General features: G+C 39.9%; 1 protein-coding gene across 2 annotated transcripts in view; it reads right to left on the bottom strand.

Moving 5' to 3' along the window:
* mtmr4 (myotubularin related protein 4) overlaps positions 1-16,710 on the bottom strand; it is a 58,064-nt gene that overhangs the window by 7,722 nt on the left and 33,632 nt on the right. Inside the window, exons 4-14 of one of the 2 annotated variants that reach the window (XM_062989115.1) lie at positions 14,816-14,932; positions 13,126-13,155; positions 11,796-11,878; positions 9,348-9,514; positions 8,724-8,820; positions 6,680-6,793; positions 5,963-6,147; positions 3,469-3,597; positions 2,551-2,662; positions 705-900; positions 94-279 (exon numbers count right to left, since the gene is read on the bottom strand). In XM_062989115.1, the coding sequence (XP_062845185.1) occupies positions 94-279; positions 705-900; positions 2,551-2,662; positions 3,469-3,597; positions 5,963-6,147; positions 6,680-6,793; positions 8,724-8,820; positions 9,348-9,514; positions 11,796-11,878; positions 13,126-13,155; positions 14,816-14,932 (1,416 nt within the window). The remainder of the gene's footprint in view (positions 1-93; positions 280-704; positions 901-2,550; positions 2,663-3,468; positions 3,598-5,962; positions 6,148-6,679; positions 6,794-8,723; positions 8,821-9,347; positions 9,515-11,795; positions 11,879-13,125; positions 13,156-14,815; positions 14,933-16,710) is intronic. The other variant, XM_062989116.1, reaches the window with a different exon arrangement.

The following is a 16,710-nucleotide window of genomic DNA, read 5'->3' as shown; positions in this document are numbered from 1 at the left end:
TAAATTGTGCAAAAGATAATTTAGGGACCAGAATCAGGAAATGATTATTAATTTCATGCGAAAAATGAAATGAAATATGAGAGAGACACATACTAAAAATGCCTCGGTGAACTCAAAAAGACAAGGGAACTGCTTTAGGAGCTGATGGACACAGTCCAGCCACTGCAGGAAGACTGGGCACTGCTCGTTCACATCTTCTACACTCTCGCCATGCCCACAGCGGTCTGCAAACTTATGGCCGAAATCCAGCCACTCTGTTTCCACCAGCACCTGGAAACCCTGCAGAGATGAAAAAAAAAACATTTTAAAGTGAGAAATCAATCAATACCAATGTGAATACTAGTTTTTAATCAGAGGTAGGAATCAAACTCTATACTATCAGACTTAATAATATAACAAGCATCCAAAACATGATCATGGATCTAGGGTTAGGGTTAGTTAATTAGAATGAACATTATTACTATTATTATACTACAGTCCTTTCCTGGAATACTAGAAGTAAATTTTTGTTGGTGATCTACAGTGTGTTAAGTTACAAACATTGCTGAGATTGGTAGATTTTTTGCAGCATTTGTCCTTTTACTATTTTTGATGTCTTACACAGTCATGCTAGACAGTCATGTAGTTCGGTGTATAAAGAATCACATTAATCCTATTCTTTCTGTCTCTTTAAATGTCATAAAACAGACATGAGTTGACTTTACCTCGATTGTTCTGTAATAGGGGTCGAGCAGGACTTTGGCGAGCGCCACGATCTGTGGTGTGCGGTCCCAGCCGTCTGAGCAGTGAACCAGCACAGGACGTCCCTCTCTCTCCACTGCAGAAGACACCAGAGTAGCTGCCTTCAGCATGACGGACAGATGCTGAAGCCAACGAGTGCTCTCTAGTGCAGACAGCCAGCTGGAGACAGAAAGTACCAGATAAATGTTTAGGATTGGTACAAGTCACAGTTGGGTGGAAATGTTCCCAAGCCAGAGGAATAATTAAATCGTACACTTAGCAGATTCTTTAGAAATTGAGGGTTAAGGGCATGGACCAGTGACCTCACCACTAAGCTATTACTTTACCTTATAGATAGCCATTAAATTAAAAGCCAGAAAGTAGACTATGCAAATATGCATTCAGTTTAAGACCAAACTGATGTTTCTTCGCATGGAAATGTAATATGACTCAGTTGTATAATATAAATGTCCTAGAAATCCCTGATTAATTCTGCATGCAGGCAGCACTGTAACCTATAAGACCAGTAAGACAAACAGTCTCATATAACCATGACATTTAAAATAACTTAAGCCTGACCCAGTTATGACCGGCAGGAGACAGAGCCCTCTACAAACACTGGCACACCCAGAAAAAATAATAAGGAGTGTATTGTGTTGTTACAGCTTGTTATGTTTAACACTGTCTAAATTCAAGCAGGTGAATTGGCACTTCTTTTAACTACTATAAAGAAGTTTGAAGCAACTGACAATCTCTAAATGAATATATTCTATGACGGGCTTCAGCGGTCCAGGTACAGTGTGCTCGAGCAAACCAGTAGGAGTAGTAAAGCGAGATAGTTTCTCACCAATGGAAATAAATCACCAAATTTTGTCTGGAATACAGCACAGGTGTTTTTACAGCTCTAATACTAGTCCTTTAAGCTTAAATCATCTTGTTTTTTGAGAGATTTATTTATTAGGATTTTAACGTCATGTTGTACACACTATGGTTAAATTCATGACAGGACAGGTAATTACTTTAAGTAATTATTTAAGTCTTAATATCAAACACAGTCATGGACAATTTTGTATCCCCAATTCACCTCACTGTCGTGTCTCTGGACTGTGGGAGGAAACCGGAGCTCCAGAAGGAAACCCACACAGACACGGGGAGAACATGCAAACTCCAAACAGAAAGGACCCAGACCGCACCACTTGGGAATCAAACCCAGGACCTTCTTCTTACAAATGCTGCCCGTTTTTTTGAAAGATAGACTAGTGAAAGCAATTAGCTTTTTTATAAAACGGATAGTTCCGGTCCTAAAATCTGATTGGCTGAGCCGCGTTCGAAGCCGTTGTAAAATCCCCGATAAACGCACACCTAGGACCACCTCACATCATTCCATATTAATACGCCACTGAATAGAGAAAGTTAATGTTATTTTCGCCCTCACGTTGCCTAGCAACACTGTTAATCGGATTACCTTGCGTCGCGGAAGAATGCTTATTGTACGTTTATACACAATAAATACATTTATGATTAAACATTGTTGTATTTATTATATTTTATGTTGACCGCCGTTTTATAAAAGCAATAAGCCACTCGAGACCGTGCGTTACTGTTACGATTTTAGCACGGGGAAAGAAGTTTTAGGCACTCCGCTTCGCGTCGTGCCAAAAACGTCATCCCCGTGCTAAAATCACAGTAACGTACGGCCTCTCGTGGCTTATTGCTTTAATCTAGATTTAACCAATATTAACATCAGGCAATTTGTGTTGTTCTTTAAAGAAAAGGCAGAAAAACGAGGGTGAATAAATAAGAAATATAGTGAAAGCTTTGCATACATACTTGCCAGGATCAGGGATCTGACTGCACACAGCTCTAAGAGACTGGAAACTGTTCCTGATGGAGTGGATGTTGGCCATCCCCATAAACATCACCTCACAGTTGGGGTAGTACTCTATGCACACACACACACACACACACACACACACACACACACACACACACACACACACACACACACACACACACACACACACACACACACACAACGATTAACTGAATGTTAAGGTTAAGGTGCACTTTGTTACACACTTTGGCTACATTCATCACAGAACAGGTAGTGCATCGATTCAAGTTTTAATCGATTCAATGTCAAACACAGTCATGGACAATTTAGTATCTCCAATTCAACTTGCACGTCTTTGGACTGAGGGAGGAAACCGGAGCTCCTGGAGGAAACCCACACTGACAGAACATGCAAACTCCACTCAGAAAAGACCCGGATCACCCACCTGGGGATCAAACCCAGGACCTTCTTGCTGTGAGGAGACAGTGCTATCCACCAAGCCACTGTGCCGCCTGAGTACATCTGAATTTTAAATATCATGCTGTAAGAAAGTGCATCGACTTGCACCCAATCCAGTTGTGGCCAACTGGAACTTACCTCTCTCAGTGTCCACATACTTTTGACCACATGTTGTACGGTGTATTACACTGGGACACATTTTCTTGCATTTATATAAATGATTGCCTTACAGCCTCAATTCTTAATAAAAAATCCAGTTCAGTAGGCATTTAATTTTTGGTTTGGCTGCTGGCTTGGTGCATCCAATCAATTCCTCAAGTTTTTTCTACTTGTATCCCTTTACTAAATATGACCATTATGATTCAGTATACATCAATGTACTGTACACGGTTCTAAAATAGTAGAAAAGAGTGTGTGTGTGTGTGTGTGTTGTGGAGAGGAAGTCCATCGGTTACCTTCACACTCACAACCGCCTCCTTTGGCACGGTTGGCCACTGCAGCAGTGTAGGAGCGGGCGTCCAGGATCAGCAGTTTTTGAGGTGTGGTGTTGGCATCAGGACTGGCACCCACAGCCAAAGATGAGTCTTTGAAAACAAAAAGCGAAGGGAATAGAGAGAAAGAGCAGGGCCATTAAGAAATCAATAAGTGTTTCCCTTATAGTGCTGTGTGACACCACACATACACACTTAAGTACGGTATTTTAATGGCTCGATAGATGAACAACATGAAAACATTCAGAACCCACAAATAAAAACAAACTTTCTAGCTTATGAGAATGTTGCAGTGGTTACAATTTAGCTTTAGTATGACAAAAGCTTGAGTGGCGCAACGGTAAGTTACGCTACTGTTGTCCTGTACGTGGTGTTACCATGTCTGACCAGGATGAAGCTATGGTAAAACATGAAAATTATGAATTGCATGAAAATGCTTAACTTTAATGGGGGTGAACACTACCAGATATTGTCAGTTGAAGTAAACAATGTAATGTCAATATACCAGAGACTATGAGGTAAAGATGTGTTTAAAGAGGCTCATGAATAGCTTAATAATATGAGTAAAACTTTGTGGGTAATTAGCTTAATATTTCTATAAAAACGTTTGACATTTAATTAAAAGTACAAACTTCTTAAAGGATCATGGACAGTTCTTTGCAGAAGCGTGGCATTTTGTGGTCACCAAGTCTTTAATTCTTCAATTAGATGCCATCTCTTTGAGTGTTTCCAGTAGTGTTTAGTAAACTCTGGATGTTTACGTATATGCTTTCTTCTGGAAAACCAACGTGTGTTTGGCATTAAAAAAAAAGATGGTTTTAGTTACTCCCACCACCAACTGGTCAACAATCTATGACATTTTGGGCTTTAAGGCCCTGAAGATGCATCACATCTTAAATCGTGTCATACTAGGATATTCCAGCAGGACAGTGAACCAAATCAGTCCAAATGCAGAAACCCCATACTGATGGAAAATACATTTTAACAGTATTTGTTTTATTAAAACGCCTAATAGTGCGTTGATGTACCTAATCCTAAGTGAGAACACATCTGACATCAGGGGTGCAGAATTCAGATAAAATACCCCCAAACAAGAGCGCAGAGAAGCGGAAAAATATCAAACAAACAGATGCCCTCCTTTCATGAAGTAATAATTTCCTCATGAACTGCACAACTTTTCCAGGCAAAAGTTTATCCAAGGAAACTATTTTGTATTAGATAATTATAGCTCTATTCATGCAGCTCCTTTTATTTCTACATGGGAAAAAACACAACAAATGATGACTGTTCTCATTTAACACTCCTAAATTCCTGTCCTCACAAAACAGTGTAAGAAACAAAAGAACCAGTCTGGTTCTGGTCTCCTGCATCCGGGCCAAATTAAAAACAGTTTGTCTTTTCTTCCAAAAAGAGCTTGTGTTTGTAACTAATTACTTCTGGCTCCTTACCAAATTATCATGCTCGTCTGGTTGCCTGATCTTCTGTGAATGTGTTAATGGACTGGGACCATTAAAGAATTCATTACCTCTGATACTTCAGTTTAATTGCAGTTCAAGTACAGGCTGCTTGGCAGCTTAAAATAAAACAATGTCAAATCCCTAGAAACAACAAAAGCAGATCAGCTGTAAAGCAGTAGGCCCCACAAGCTCAAAGAGTAGAACCACCAAGTGCCACTGGTCATCAGAACTCTGAATACTTGAACTCAGCTCAGCTCAAGGGTGCTGCTTTAGGGTGGAACTAATTAAACGCTTTGAACAGATCCATGACCTCAGTCACACTGTTGATAACGTATAGCATGCTGTTTGCATTCCAGTCCTTCTCATAGGTGGTCAAAAGTCAGCACCTGAATTCATTGATGGTTAAAAAGGAGGGAATCATATTTCCAAATCTAGTAGAAAGCCACTCCAGAAGAGTGGAGGCTGTTAAGACAGTAAAGAGAGCACAACCGACTCCATAACAACACTTTAGTTTATCCACAGTTTTGGAATCTGTATCTAAAGGTGTCCACATACACTATATGGTCAAAAGTATTAGGACACCCATTCTAATTTTTTAATTTATGTGTTTTAGGCATAACAGCTATATATAAACCAATTATGTAAAGAAATTATATGCTTGTATTAAAAAGTGAATAACAGCATATTCAAAAGTAATCAGAATAATGAAACTGCTGACAACTCCCTTTGATCTTAATGTTCGTTCCAAAAGGATGGATCTGTGTGACTCTCCTGACACCCACACACAAATGCACTCACAACGCTCAAATTGGATCGAACCAAATCTCAAAATAACTAAAGTCATCAGTCTGAGCTAAAATGAGAAAAACTAACGAGGAACCAGCATGTGCTTAATGAATCATGCCACAGTGACACACCCACACGTCTGCAACAGAAAAATTACTTCTGAGGGTTTGTGCATTTGTTCATTAAATTAGTAAATAAATGTTGAGTGGTATTACCAAAATCACAGTCCGAAGTGTCGGCTCCTTCCCCTCGTGTCTTGCAAGATACTCGAGATCCCGGATCCAACACACAAGCTTTGGCGATGGATGTAACCAGATACTCATCCTCAGTGTTCCTCCATCCCCACCAGCTGATCTCAGGCTGACTGCAGCGTGCAATCACAGCACCGTTCTTCTGATGCCTGAGTCAGAGACAGACATTTTGTATTAACTTCTAGACGTAACTTTGTAAACACATTATTTCATGACATGAATGCCGGTAGATTCCCTCAGAATAGCTGGCGCTCGTATTGCAGTGTTATCTGGTACAACAAATGATTAACAGCATTAGGGCCAAAATGATCTCAACTTATTAGAAGCCCAGTGCGCTCGGGAGGTAAAGAAGTAAAATAAGTTAGCTTACTACCCCAGCCACTAAGTACACCAATTAGAAGGAGCGTCCACATACTTTTGGCCATATAGAGTATTTACAATCTACAGAATTTATTTATTTTATTAGTTATATAAGTCTTGTTGATGGAGGTGAGAGGACAATGGCCAGACTGGGTATAGCTTTGGGCTATCAATCAAAAGGTTCAGCCATGCAGCCACTTTTGGGCCCTTAACCCTCTCTGCACAAGGGACACAGTTCAATTGTGTTTCAAATAAAGTGGCCAATCTCTTAAGTTTTAAAGCATGAAAAGTGTGGACAATGTATCACTAGAAGTCTTTTACCTGTACACCACCACTGGAATTCTTTTCCAGGACCTGAAAGAGGCCACACTTTCCAGTTCTTTATCAGTGATCCACACTGGCACCAGCAGTTTTTGGGGATAACTGGAGCACAGCCTGATGTAAAAGAGAGAGAGAGACAAAAAGAGATAATAAGAACACACACACAATATATAAACACTGAAAACATGAGGAGTGTAAACAATTAAACAGTATGAAAACAACTAGGATATTTATAAGCTGAACCAAGATCAATAATAGCATCTAAGAACTTGCAAAACTGAATAAATAGTTTTAAATGACAAGAACTATGTTCCTATTTCTCATTCTTTTCAATACTACTTAAACCTAACAGATATGACAAAATATTAGGATTACCAGCCTAATATGTGGTGTCTGGTATTATGAGCATAGATGGTGACTATATATTTCAAAATATAAAACACTATCTACGGTTTTGCTGCAGTTGTTAAGGGTGCCAAGCGTTTCAATCTCGTCCAGATATTACTGCTTTCTCCCACAGATATGCCCAATAAATACATTTAAAAACCCGTGTCATGTGTAGCCAGGCACAAAAATTAGGATGCACAGGCGCATTTCATTTTTCCCCAACTGTCCTTCTACAGTAAAATCATTCAGATTGACTTTGAATAATGACTTTCTGTCCTTTTCTCTTAAGGACAGTATTTATTTCATTTCGAATCACCTCTATTACTGTGTCCTGAAGGATGTTCAGGCAGAGACATACAGGAACACAGAAAAAGTGGCACGACTGACTGATGCACACTGCTTCTGACTCATAGATCTCAGCAGGTCTGAGCCTGCTGTAATTATACAGCTCTACGGTTCCTTAACAGAGAGATTGTTGTTCTCTATTACACACACACACAACCCTAGCTAGCTACCTCCCTTAATCAGCTCTCCTATTCTGTCTGTGGATCTCCACTCACACATATATGTGGTTGTGTATTCTGAACAGTGTGTATAGAGTTTTGTGTCAGTATATACTACTGAACCACATAGAAGTCTAATAACAGACTTGTATAGTAATTTTAGCCCTGGCACACTACCTTCCTTCCTTCCTTCGCTTTAATCCACAAGCTTTTTAATAGGAGCAAAAGGAAACAAGAATTTTATGGTAAAACGGAAACAGCCAAAAGCAAAAGAACACATTAAAGACACATCCCGTGTTAATAAGCTTATAAACATGTTATAATTATAAATTATTTACTAAAGTATTACCCATTTCGCTAGTCTGATGTATTTGGGTATTTTCCTAACGTTTTCCCATGCTGTCATCTTAATAACAGGAACAGGAACTTAATCTTGCCACAAAGCCTGCATGAGACTATCACTAGTAGATCTTTGATTAAAACTGGATTCTGTATTAAGCTTTATGGCAACAAACACTTAAGGTGTGCTGTACCTAATTTCCACTGGATGGTTTTTCCAGGTGTAATGAATGATCATTGGTGTTTTGGATCCAAATGTCTTGGCAGATTTGTTAAAATGCATGGCACCATGGACTTAAAGTATCAGATAATTCTTTTTCTGTGATTAATTCAAATGTTCTGTGCCAGTCTGGCTGGCCTTTTGGGGACTAGACCTCTCTTAGCGGTCCAGTCCCCTAACCTTTTAGGGAGGACCTAGGACCTGGAGGTATTTAAAGAGATTCTGTATAAAAAAAAAACTCCAGCATCAGTGGTTTAAGTATTTCACATACTATTAAGATGAGTACTTAGTATGATCTAGTATATTTGCTTTAATCAGGAACTCATTATAGCAGGAGATCCATCAGAGCTCTACCAACAGCCATTCGTACATATTTTAAGGCCAAACATATGTTTGTTGGCAGTAAGTTTGTATGTTTCCTGTCCAGGAAATTACTTTCATTTCAAGTGACTAATCCCTGCTGACCCTAAGCACCTGTTTAACAACCTGAAAGCTTTGGAAGCTTGTTCAGAGAGAAGTATAAACTAGGCATCTGGCAGAAAAAGTGACTACTGGAAACAAGACGTATTTAAAAAAAAAAAAACTATGAGCATACTTGAAGTTGCTGTTGATGTCGGACACTCGCCACGCGTTCTGCATATCGAAGCCCATTCTCCTCACCTCCAGCTCCATCCTTTGACGAACATTATCGCCTAGAGGAGACAGAAAAAATGAGAGACAATTTTTAACATAATGTTTATGCCAGTAATACACCATTTTAGTATACCTAATTTGCTTATATTTCCTAAAGTGCTGTATTAAAAGTGAGCAGGGTGGCATAGCTGGTACTGTGGGTGCCGCAACAAAATGAACTTTATGACAAGCTAACAAATAGGGCAGTTGTAGCCTAGTGGTTAAGGTACTGGACTAGTACTCCAAAGGTCCCTGGTTCAAGTCCCACCACTGCCAGGTTGCCACTGATGGGCCCTTGAGCAAGGTCCTTAACCCTCAACTGCATAGACAATATACTGTCACAGTACTGTAAGTTGCTTTGGATAAAAGCGTCCACTAAATGCTGAAAATGTAAATGTAAAAATCAAGAGCTTCAAAGAAAAAGCCATTAATAGCTTATTAAGTGTAAAACAGACATTTCTGTATGTGTCCTTAAAAGTATATATATGACAGGCATCAGAATGAGTTCAGAAGCATGAGATTATTACTGTGTGTGTTCTGTGTGTACCTGGTCTGCAGAGATGTAAGTGCTGGTCCTCGTCGTCTGTGCAGCCCCCCAAGCACCATGCGTGATAGGCCAGGGCAAACAGGTCCTCCAGTCGGGTGGGGTGAGCTAGAGCTCGATGTAGCCTCTTTAGCCACTCCTGACACTGTTTAAATGTGGAGAAGTGACACCTGCCAGGGCACAAATAACAGCAACCTTAGAAATGAGTCGACATCTGTTTACAGTCAATTTTTATTTATTTTATTTAACCTTTATTTAACCAGGCAAGTCATTAAGAACTAGGGGTGGGTTTATAAAATCGATTTTTCGATTTTAATCGATCTTTATTTGAACGATCCGATATCGATTCATATAAATGCGAGATCGATTTTTTAAATACGCCCCTTTTTACGGTGCACACGGAAATCTATTACTATTGTTACCCCCTTACATTTCGCGTGACCAGCCACTGTCTGACCTGCACATCAGTTTAGCATGGCAGAAGCTCAAGTTATGACCACTACACAACTTTTTGCACTGATTTTCGCTCGGCTCTGGATTCGGGAGGAACTCGGTGTTCGCTCTGCGATCAAAACTCGGCTCTCAATCAATGTGAGAAACAGCGAGGGGAAACACAGGGGAGAGGTTGGAAACAGGTGGTGGAGCGCAATATAGTTTCTATCAGAATACATCAGCACACGCGAGATCGTTCTCTACAAAACAAAATATTTATTAACCTCCAACTCACTACAGAACGATCCATGCTGCTCGTGTTGCCAAATCCACTCAGATTCATTTATTTCATCAGCGCACAAACTTTGATTGCTCGCTACTTGTTGATGTGCATGTCTGGACGTGGTATCATTAAACCTTTCATCACTTCTCACGTGTGTTTTCGTGACAAAACGTAGTTTTGGAGACCAGAGAAGCTCGCCTGTGATTCCCCCTGGTGATGGATGGTGTAGTGTAAAACTCCCCATCGCCGATCAGTCGTGTAGTGTGAACATTACAGTGACCACGTGTTAATCAGAGTGTCGTGTAGTGTAAACTTGGCATAAGCTGTACAACAGCCAGGTGTATGTTTACATTACATTTACAATGTTGTAGCATGTCAGACAAATGGAAGAAAACAGTAACATTCATTTTTTATTATTATTTCATTTGTCTGACATGCTACAACATTGTAAATGTAATGTAAACATACACCTGGCTGTTGAATGTTACTGTTTTCTGTTTTGGATTAATTATTTATGTAAACAAAATACACAAATATTTTTAATAATGAGTGTTCTTTGTACAATTATCACATTCGTTCTCTGAACATCTGTACATATGTAAACAAAACCTGTTAATGTAACTCAAATATGCCTAAATGTGTTGAATCGAAATTGGATCGAAAATCGAATCGAAAATCGAAAATCGAAGATCGAATCGGGACCTGGTGAATCGGAATCGAATCGATCCAGGAAATTGGTGGCGATACCCAGCCCTATTAAGAACTGCTTCTTATTTACAATGGCGGCCTGGCAAAAGGCAAAGCCTCTTGAGGAACAATCATACAAACAAATTTACATAAGACATTGAAAACAAACAACAATGATCACAATACAATACACAACACATAGTCGATTTACTCAAAACGTCAAGAGAAAATAACCACCTGAACTTAATAAGGGTTCCACAGGGTGTCCACATACTTTTGCCAAATTGTGTATTTCTATTTCAACATAGACACATTGGGCCTGTTCGAAAACCTAGTGAGCTGCCTTGCTGCCTACAGCCTACCTAGGCAGCTCCCTAAGTAGAGATTCTAATAAGACATCAAACTTATAAGGCAGATTATTTAGACGCACTACTTAGACAGTGATTACAGCGATAAGGCCACCACAGTTTTCACTTATTAAGCTAACACTGTTAGCCTCAGGCCACTTAAACCAATGGGCTGAGGTGGCACAACCCGCAAGCACGAAGCTAACATCTCCCTCCTGTCACTGACAAACCCACATTTGCAAATAAATGACATTTGTGTGCCTTTGTACTAATTAGGCATGAATGAGAATTTATTTGTGAGAAAAATTGTTATTCAGTCAGTTTACAGCTTCGAAATAAGGCACCTTAGTAGGCAGCATTTTAAGGCATCTAAGAATTGACAGCCTTCTTCTTAAGAGCACACATGGGATGATGTCTATGTAGAGAGCTCACTAGGTTTTCAGACAGACCCACTGTCTCCTTCTGATTTAAAGGGTTCATCATTTATACCCATAAACTGCATAAACAGTAAGTGGAAGATGCAGACTGAAATGTTTCCATGGACCAAAATGTGTGGCTTTACAGCTTTGAAGTTGAGCACTTTGAAGTTTTAAGTACATATTTGTATGTGTGTGTGTGTGTGTGTGTGTGGGTGGTGATGATGATGGTGGGGGGTGTTAGAAACAGGGTTTAGATTGTCCACCTCAAGCACTGTGTGCGTACCTCACAACTTTGGAGTCCTTACAGACGATGTGCAGCTGGAACATATCTCTGCTCTCCACACTTTCAATCAGCCTGAGAGGCACCTGCAACACAACAAATAAAAAGAGTAGGAAGTAAATAATCCCGTGTGCAGAGGAAATCACAGAGAATTAGATGCAGCTTTGGTCCGAATTCAAGCCCTGACCTCCAGACCATAATGCCAGCTGCTGCCCTGCACTTAAAACAGCACTGGAAAATAGCTCAGCTGTAGAAGGCTGTATTTAACAAATATGTTTTTAATACTTTCAGCAGCATGTATGGGGGCATCCTGGAAAGTTTCTGTACACTTCATATTGACGATGTTAAATAACTGTTCAGAGCCGTCACTGGACTTAATTAACTCCATTAGGTGGCTGCCCAATCCATTACAGATCCACCAAGCTGGAAGCAGACATTGTGGCTCTAAATATCTACCAGAGATCCATTCAAAAGGAACTGTAACTAAAATAACCACACTTAACAAAAAACATCACAGAAAGCACTGATCATCACCCTTTGGAGTAAATAGGTTAAAAAGGCAAAAAACCACAACGGGTGATGTCAGCCGAGAATAATAATCTGAGGCTATGACAGCCACTGGTTACACAAGATTAATCAGTTTAGTATCTCCAATAAAGCTCACTTGAATGTCTTTGAACTCTGAGAGGAAACCAGAGCTCCCAGAGGAAACCCACGCAAACACCCAAACCGTTCCACCTGGGAAACAAACCCAGGACCTTCTTGCTGTGAGGTGAGAGTGCTACCCACCGAGCCACCGTGCTGCCCAGCCACTAGATTAAGTGGACATTTGAAGAATTAAAAATGCTGCATGGTCTGCTAAACTGCAATTTCTACTGCAGCATATGACTGGAGTCCAAATTTGGAACAAACAGCATGTCTGACGTGACTGAAACCCCATGTGGTCTTCTGCTGTCGCACCTTATTTGAGCTTAAGACAGACTGGGGATTCTCTTCTGGAAACTGCTGCTCACTGGATGCGTTCTACAGTATATTCTATGTGTTCTAAATTCTATGCAAAATCTAAAGCATTAAATTCGGAAATTTAAAAACTTAAACTCATAGATTAAGTTATTCTCTTGATGTATCACTGTATGACATCGTAATGCATCGTAAATAAAAACTAGTTGTATAAACATTGCAGAGTTTCTTACTTAATTTTTTTTTTAACTTCACTGAGCATTTTTTCTAAGAAATCCTATTTTAATCGTACATCATATATTGAAAAAACAGAAGGAATAAATAAAAGGTGGAATGGAAGGATAAATGAGGTGGAGAAAAGCAAAGTACTCACAGAAATCTCAGTGTCCACACCTGGGTACATCTAACACCAGGACAAAGACAAAGAGGAAGAAAGAGGAAGAAACAAAGGGAGAAAGTAGGTGAGAGAATAAAAAAAGAAAAAAAGAAAAACAGTAGGGGGAAATAAAGACTAAGCAAAAAAAACAAGTTAAATGAAAAAAAAAAAAAACACAAAAGTTGGGATGTGCAGATGTTGCTAAAGAAATATATAGTGGCAAAAATATACTTATGATTTTGTTAATAACTATCATTTTCATTAGCATTTTTATTTTAACTGTTAGCTTGACACCGTAACAAGGACAAAACTGTCTGTCCTAGCTGCTCATGTTGGGCATTTTTAAATCAAATAAATTACAGCAAGGGTTTAACCTGACTTAATATTCAAGTCAACCAGGTCCAAAAGGACAATGTCAGTCAGCCAAGTAAGTAAAAGTTTGAGCCAACCTACCGACAGGGATTCTGGGTCATTTCAAGTGGAACTGGCTCTAGGGTTCAAAAAGGTTGAGCTGTCAAGACTGACACTGAAGAGACACTGTACATCGCAGGTGCTAGTTCAATGATGTACAATGATTGCTAGCGCAGGTATTAGGGGTTTGACTGACTTCGATTATATGGATAATATACTTACGGTCCTAGCAATCCTATGGCAATTTAGTTAGCAATCGGTTAGACAAAACGTCCAAGATGTCGAAGTCTAAAGCAGCTAAACACTCGACTCAGGTAACTGAGTTTGGAAAACTTCCAACCAATTTTGTGGACGCGGGGGGTGTAAAACATGAGTGATTATTTTTGTGTTTGTTGCTGAGTGTTCTAGGTTTACATTCAACCAGGTAGGCTGTGCTGTGTATTGTATTTATTCTATCATTTGATTTATGAGTGTTATTTAAAGACCGCTGTGAAATGTGGCACTTTTCTTTACAAATCTGTAAAATCTGTAATTTAAAAAAACTGAGATCTGTGAAATTAAGCACATTTCCCTGTGAATTTATGAGGTACAGGGTTGGGTAGGATGAGGCTGGTCAGTTTTTGGCTATTTGGCTGTTCAGCAAGGTGTGAAACTGAATGTGAGCAGCTACAGGAAAACAGTAAAGAGAGAGCAGGAGTGGGGCAACGTGAAAGCCTTTGTGTAGATTTAGAGTAAAGGAAGCAGCTGCATTTTAAATCAGTTGCAGCGCTCTGATAATTGATATAGTAGGAAGACCTGCCAAGAGAGAGTTTCAGTAGTTTTCATTAGTCCAGTAGTTAGACTGGACTAAATGGCTTTGAGCAGCCCTAATCAAACTGTTGTGTGAGGACAAAATCTGCCTAATTTTACAGTTGATAATTGAGAACCATTTCTTTTGCCACACTTTTGAGTCAGAGCATTTAAGCCAGAAACGACTAGTCTGGCTCATCTCTATCCAAAGAGATGTACACCAAAAAGTGATCATATGGCAGCCAAAATTACATAACACCTTTTCCCCTCTAATGCCCCCCCCCCCCCCCCCCCCCCCCCCCCCCCCAACAATAACCAATTTAAAAGCAATTTGCTATACGTTCATTTCACATGTATGCAAATATGAATTATTATTCATATTTCTTTTATAAGCTAAATACTTCAATAGACAGGAATCACTGACCAAAGGTAAGACTGTTTGAGCAACAGATTGAATAATCACTGCACGTGATGTGTTTGCGCTTACATTGATAATGGAGTCTTTGAACTTGATGTGCAGTCTGTAGTTGGAGATAGCGATGATGGCGTCATCGGCACGGCCCAGATACTCCACCCCCTCACCTGGAAGAGCTGGGAAAGGCACCTAAGACACATGTATACATACAAATTAAACTTAGCACTGAATAAGAACTGGAAAGCTTAAAGGTGCTTTTTATATACAACGTACAATGTACTGTCAGCACAAGACGTACAGGCAGCTTGGTAAAGATGTGTAAAAAATTGCATCAATATGGAGTTATGCCAATTAGGTTGATGCGGCTTACCACGGTGCTTAAGCATTTCTACATTATCAAACTGTTGTTGTTATGTAGTAAGAAAAGTTGTTCTGTGGTGCAGCAAACTGGGTTAAAGTTCAATTAGAGCAGCATAGAAGTAAATCCGCACAGTTTGCGTCGCCAAAAGTAAGTGGTACCACTTCACTCCATATGAAAACAAGAGCACAGTCAGCGCAAAGCGGTTTTACCACTTATGCTGCGAATGCAGCCTCAAGTACCAGATGATTTAAAATAAGAATCCGAACGTGTCTGCTAAAAATTAAAACTGGACAGTGGTTGAACCATCAATCAAAACAATAATTCAAATTCACCTACAGAAATGACCATACACTGAAGCTTTTGACATGGTCATCCCAGGTCCCTGAAATAAAGTCAATTAAAAACCAGCAGGGTGGGCTGAAGATAAGAACACACACACAAAAAAAGAGTAAGGTATGGAAGAATCTCACCAGATCACTCAGGCTCCTGTGTTCTAATATTAAACACTTTTATTAATTTCTAGGACTATTATTGACAGGTTTTCAGTCATATGCTTCGTCAACATTTGTCAAAGCTTTGTGAACTGGGGTCAAATGATGAACAGTGCCTTCACAACCATTTCCTTTTGTCTATAGACATGGGCTGCATCCAAAATCGCATACTTCCATACTAAACAGTATGCAAAAGCAGTATGCAACAGTGGGTAGTGTGTCTGAATACGTAGTAGTAGTCAAACAGTACCCGAAAAGTACCCAGATGTATGGGTAGTCATTTTTGAGTATGCCAACACAGCACACTACGGTCCGATAATCTATCCCATAATTCAACTAGAGCTGCAAAGGCGTTCGAAGCAGAAGAAGCAAGATGGGGGCAAGCGGGGAGTTGAAGTAAGACTCTTTAAAAATGTTAGGATTAAGTACAACCCTGAATAACGTTATGAGTAGCTTTGTGGTGAGCGACAGAATTAATTTGGTCCGATTTTAAAATTGTTATAACTGTATGCATCACGTGACGTTGGTAAGACGGCGGATGTAGTACGTACGAGGTTGCATGCATACTGCACACTTGCGTACTGAAAGACTTGCGGACTGCTTTGAATTTAGTACATACTGGTTAAGAATGCGATTTCGGACACAGCTATGGTTTGATGAGTTTGGTATTGAGGAACTCCAGTGGTCTGCACAGAGCTCTGACCTCAACCCTGATGAACAGCTGTGGGATGAACTGGAACGTAGGTTGCGATTTGTCTAACAGTAGTAACCGGACCTTGCGAAAGCATTTTTGCTTAAATGGGCTTTATTTCACCGAGCAAACTCTTAATTACTTTCTGCTGGAGTTAATAGTTAATAAAGGCAGCTTTACAACTTCCCATTTATCCATTCCTGTGATTTTCTTAAAATTAGGTGCCAGAATTCAGTCTAAATGTGTAGTATAGTAGAGTGCAGTATGTCTGGTTTCAATTTACCCCTGACTTGGTGCCATCCTTGCCAACAGGGTGTGAGGTAGGCCCCCTGATGGCACCGAACACCCACAGACTGCGACAGAGCTTTACAGGGCTGAGAAACATTTGGTCGGGAACGTTTCAGCCACTGCTGGACGGATTAAA

This window comes from Trichomycterus rosablanca, chromosome 26 (genome assembly GCF_030014385.1).
Source record: "Trichomycterus rosablanca isolate fTriRos1 chromosome 26, fTriRos1.hap1, whole genome shotgun sequence".
Lineage (NCBI taxonomy): Eukaryota > Metazoa > Chordata > Actinopteri > Siluriformes > Trichomycteridae > Trichomycterus > Trichomycterus rosablanca.
This window is presented reverse-complemented; position numbering and strand designations above follow the sequence as displayed.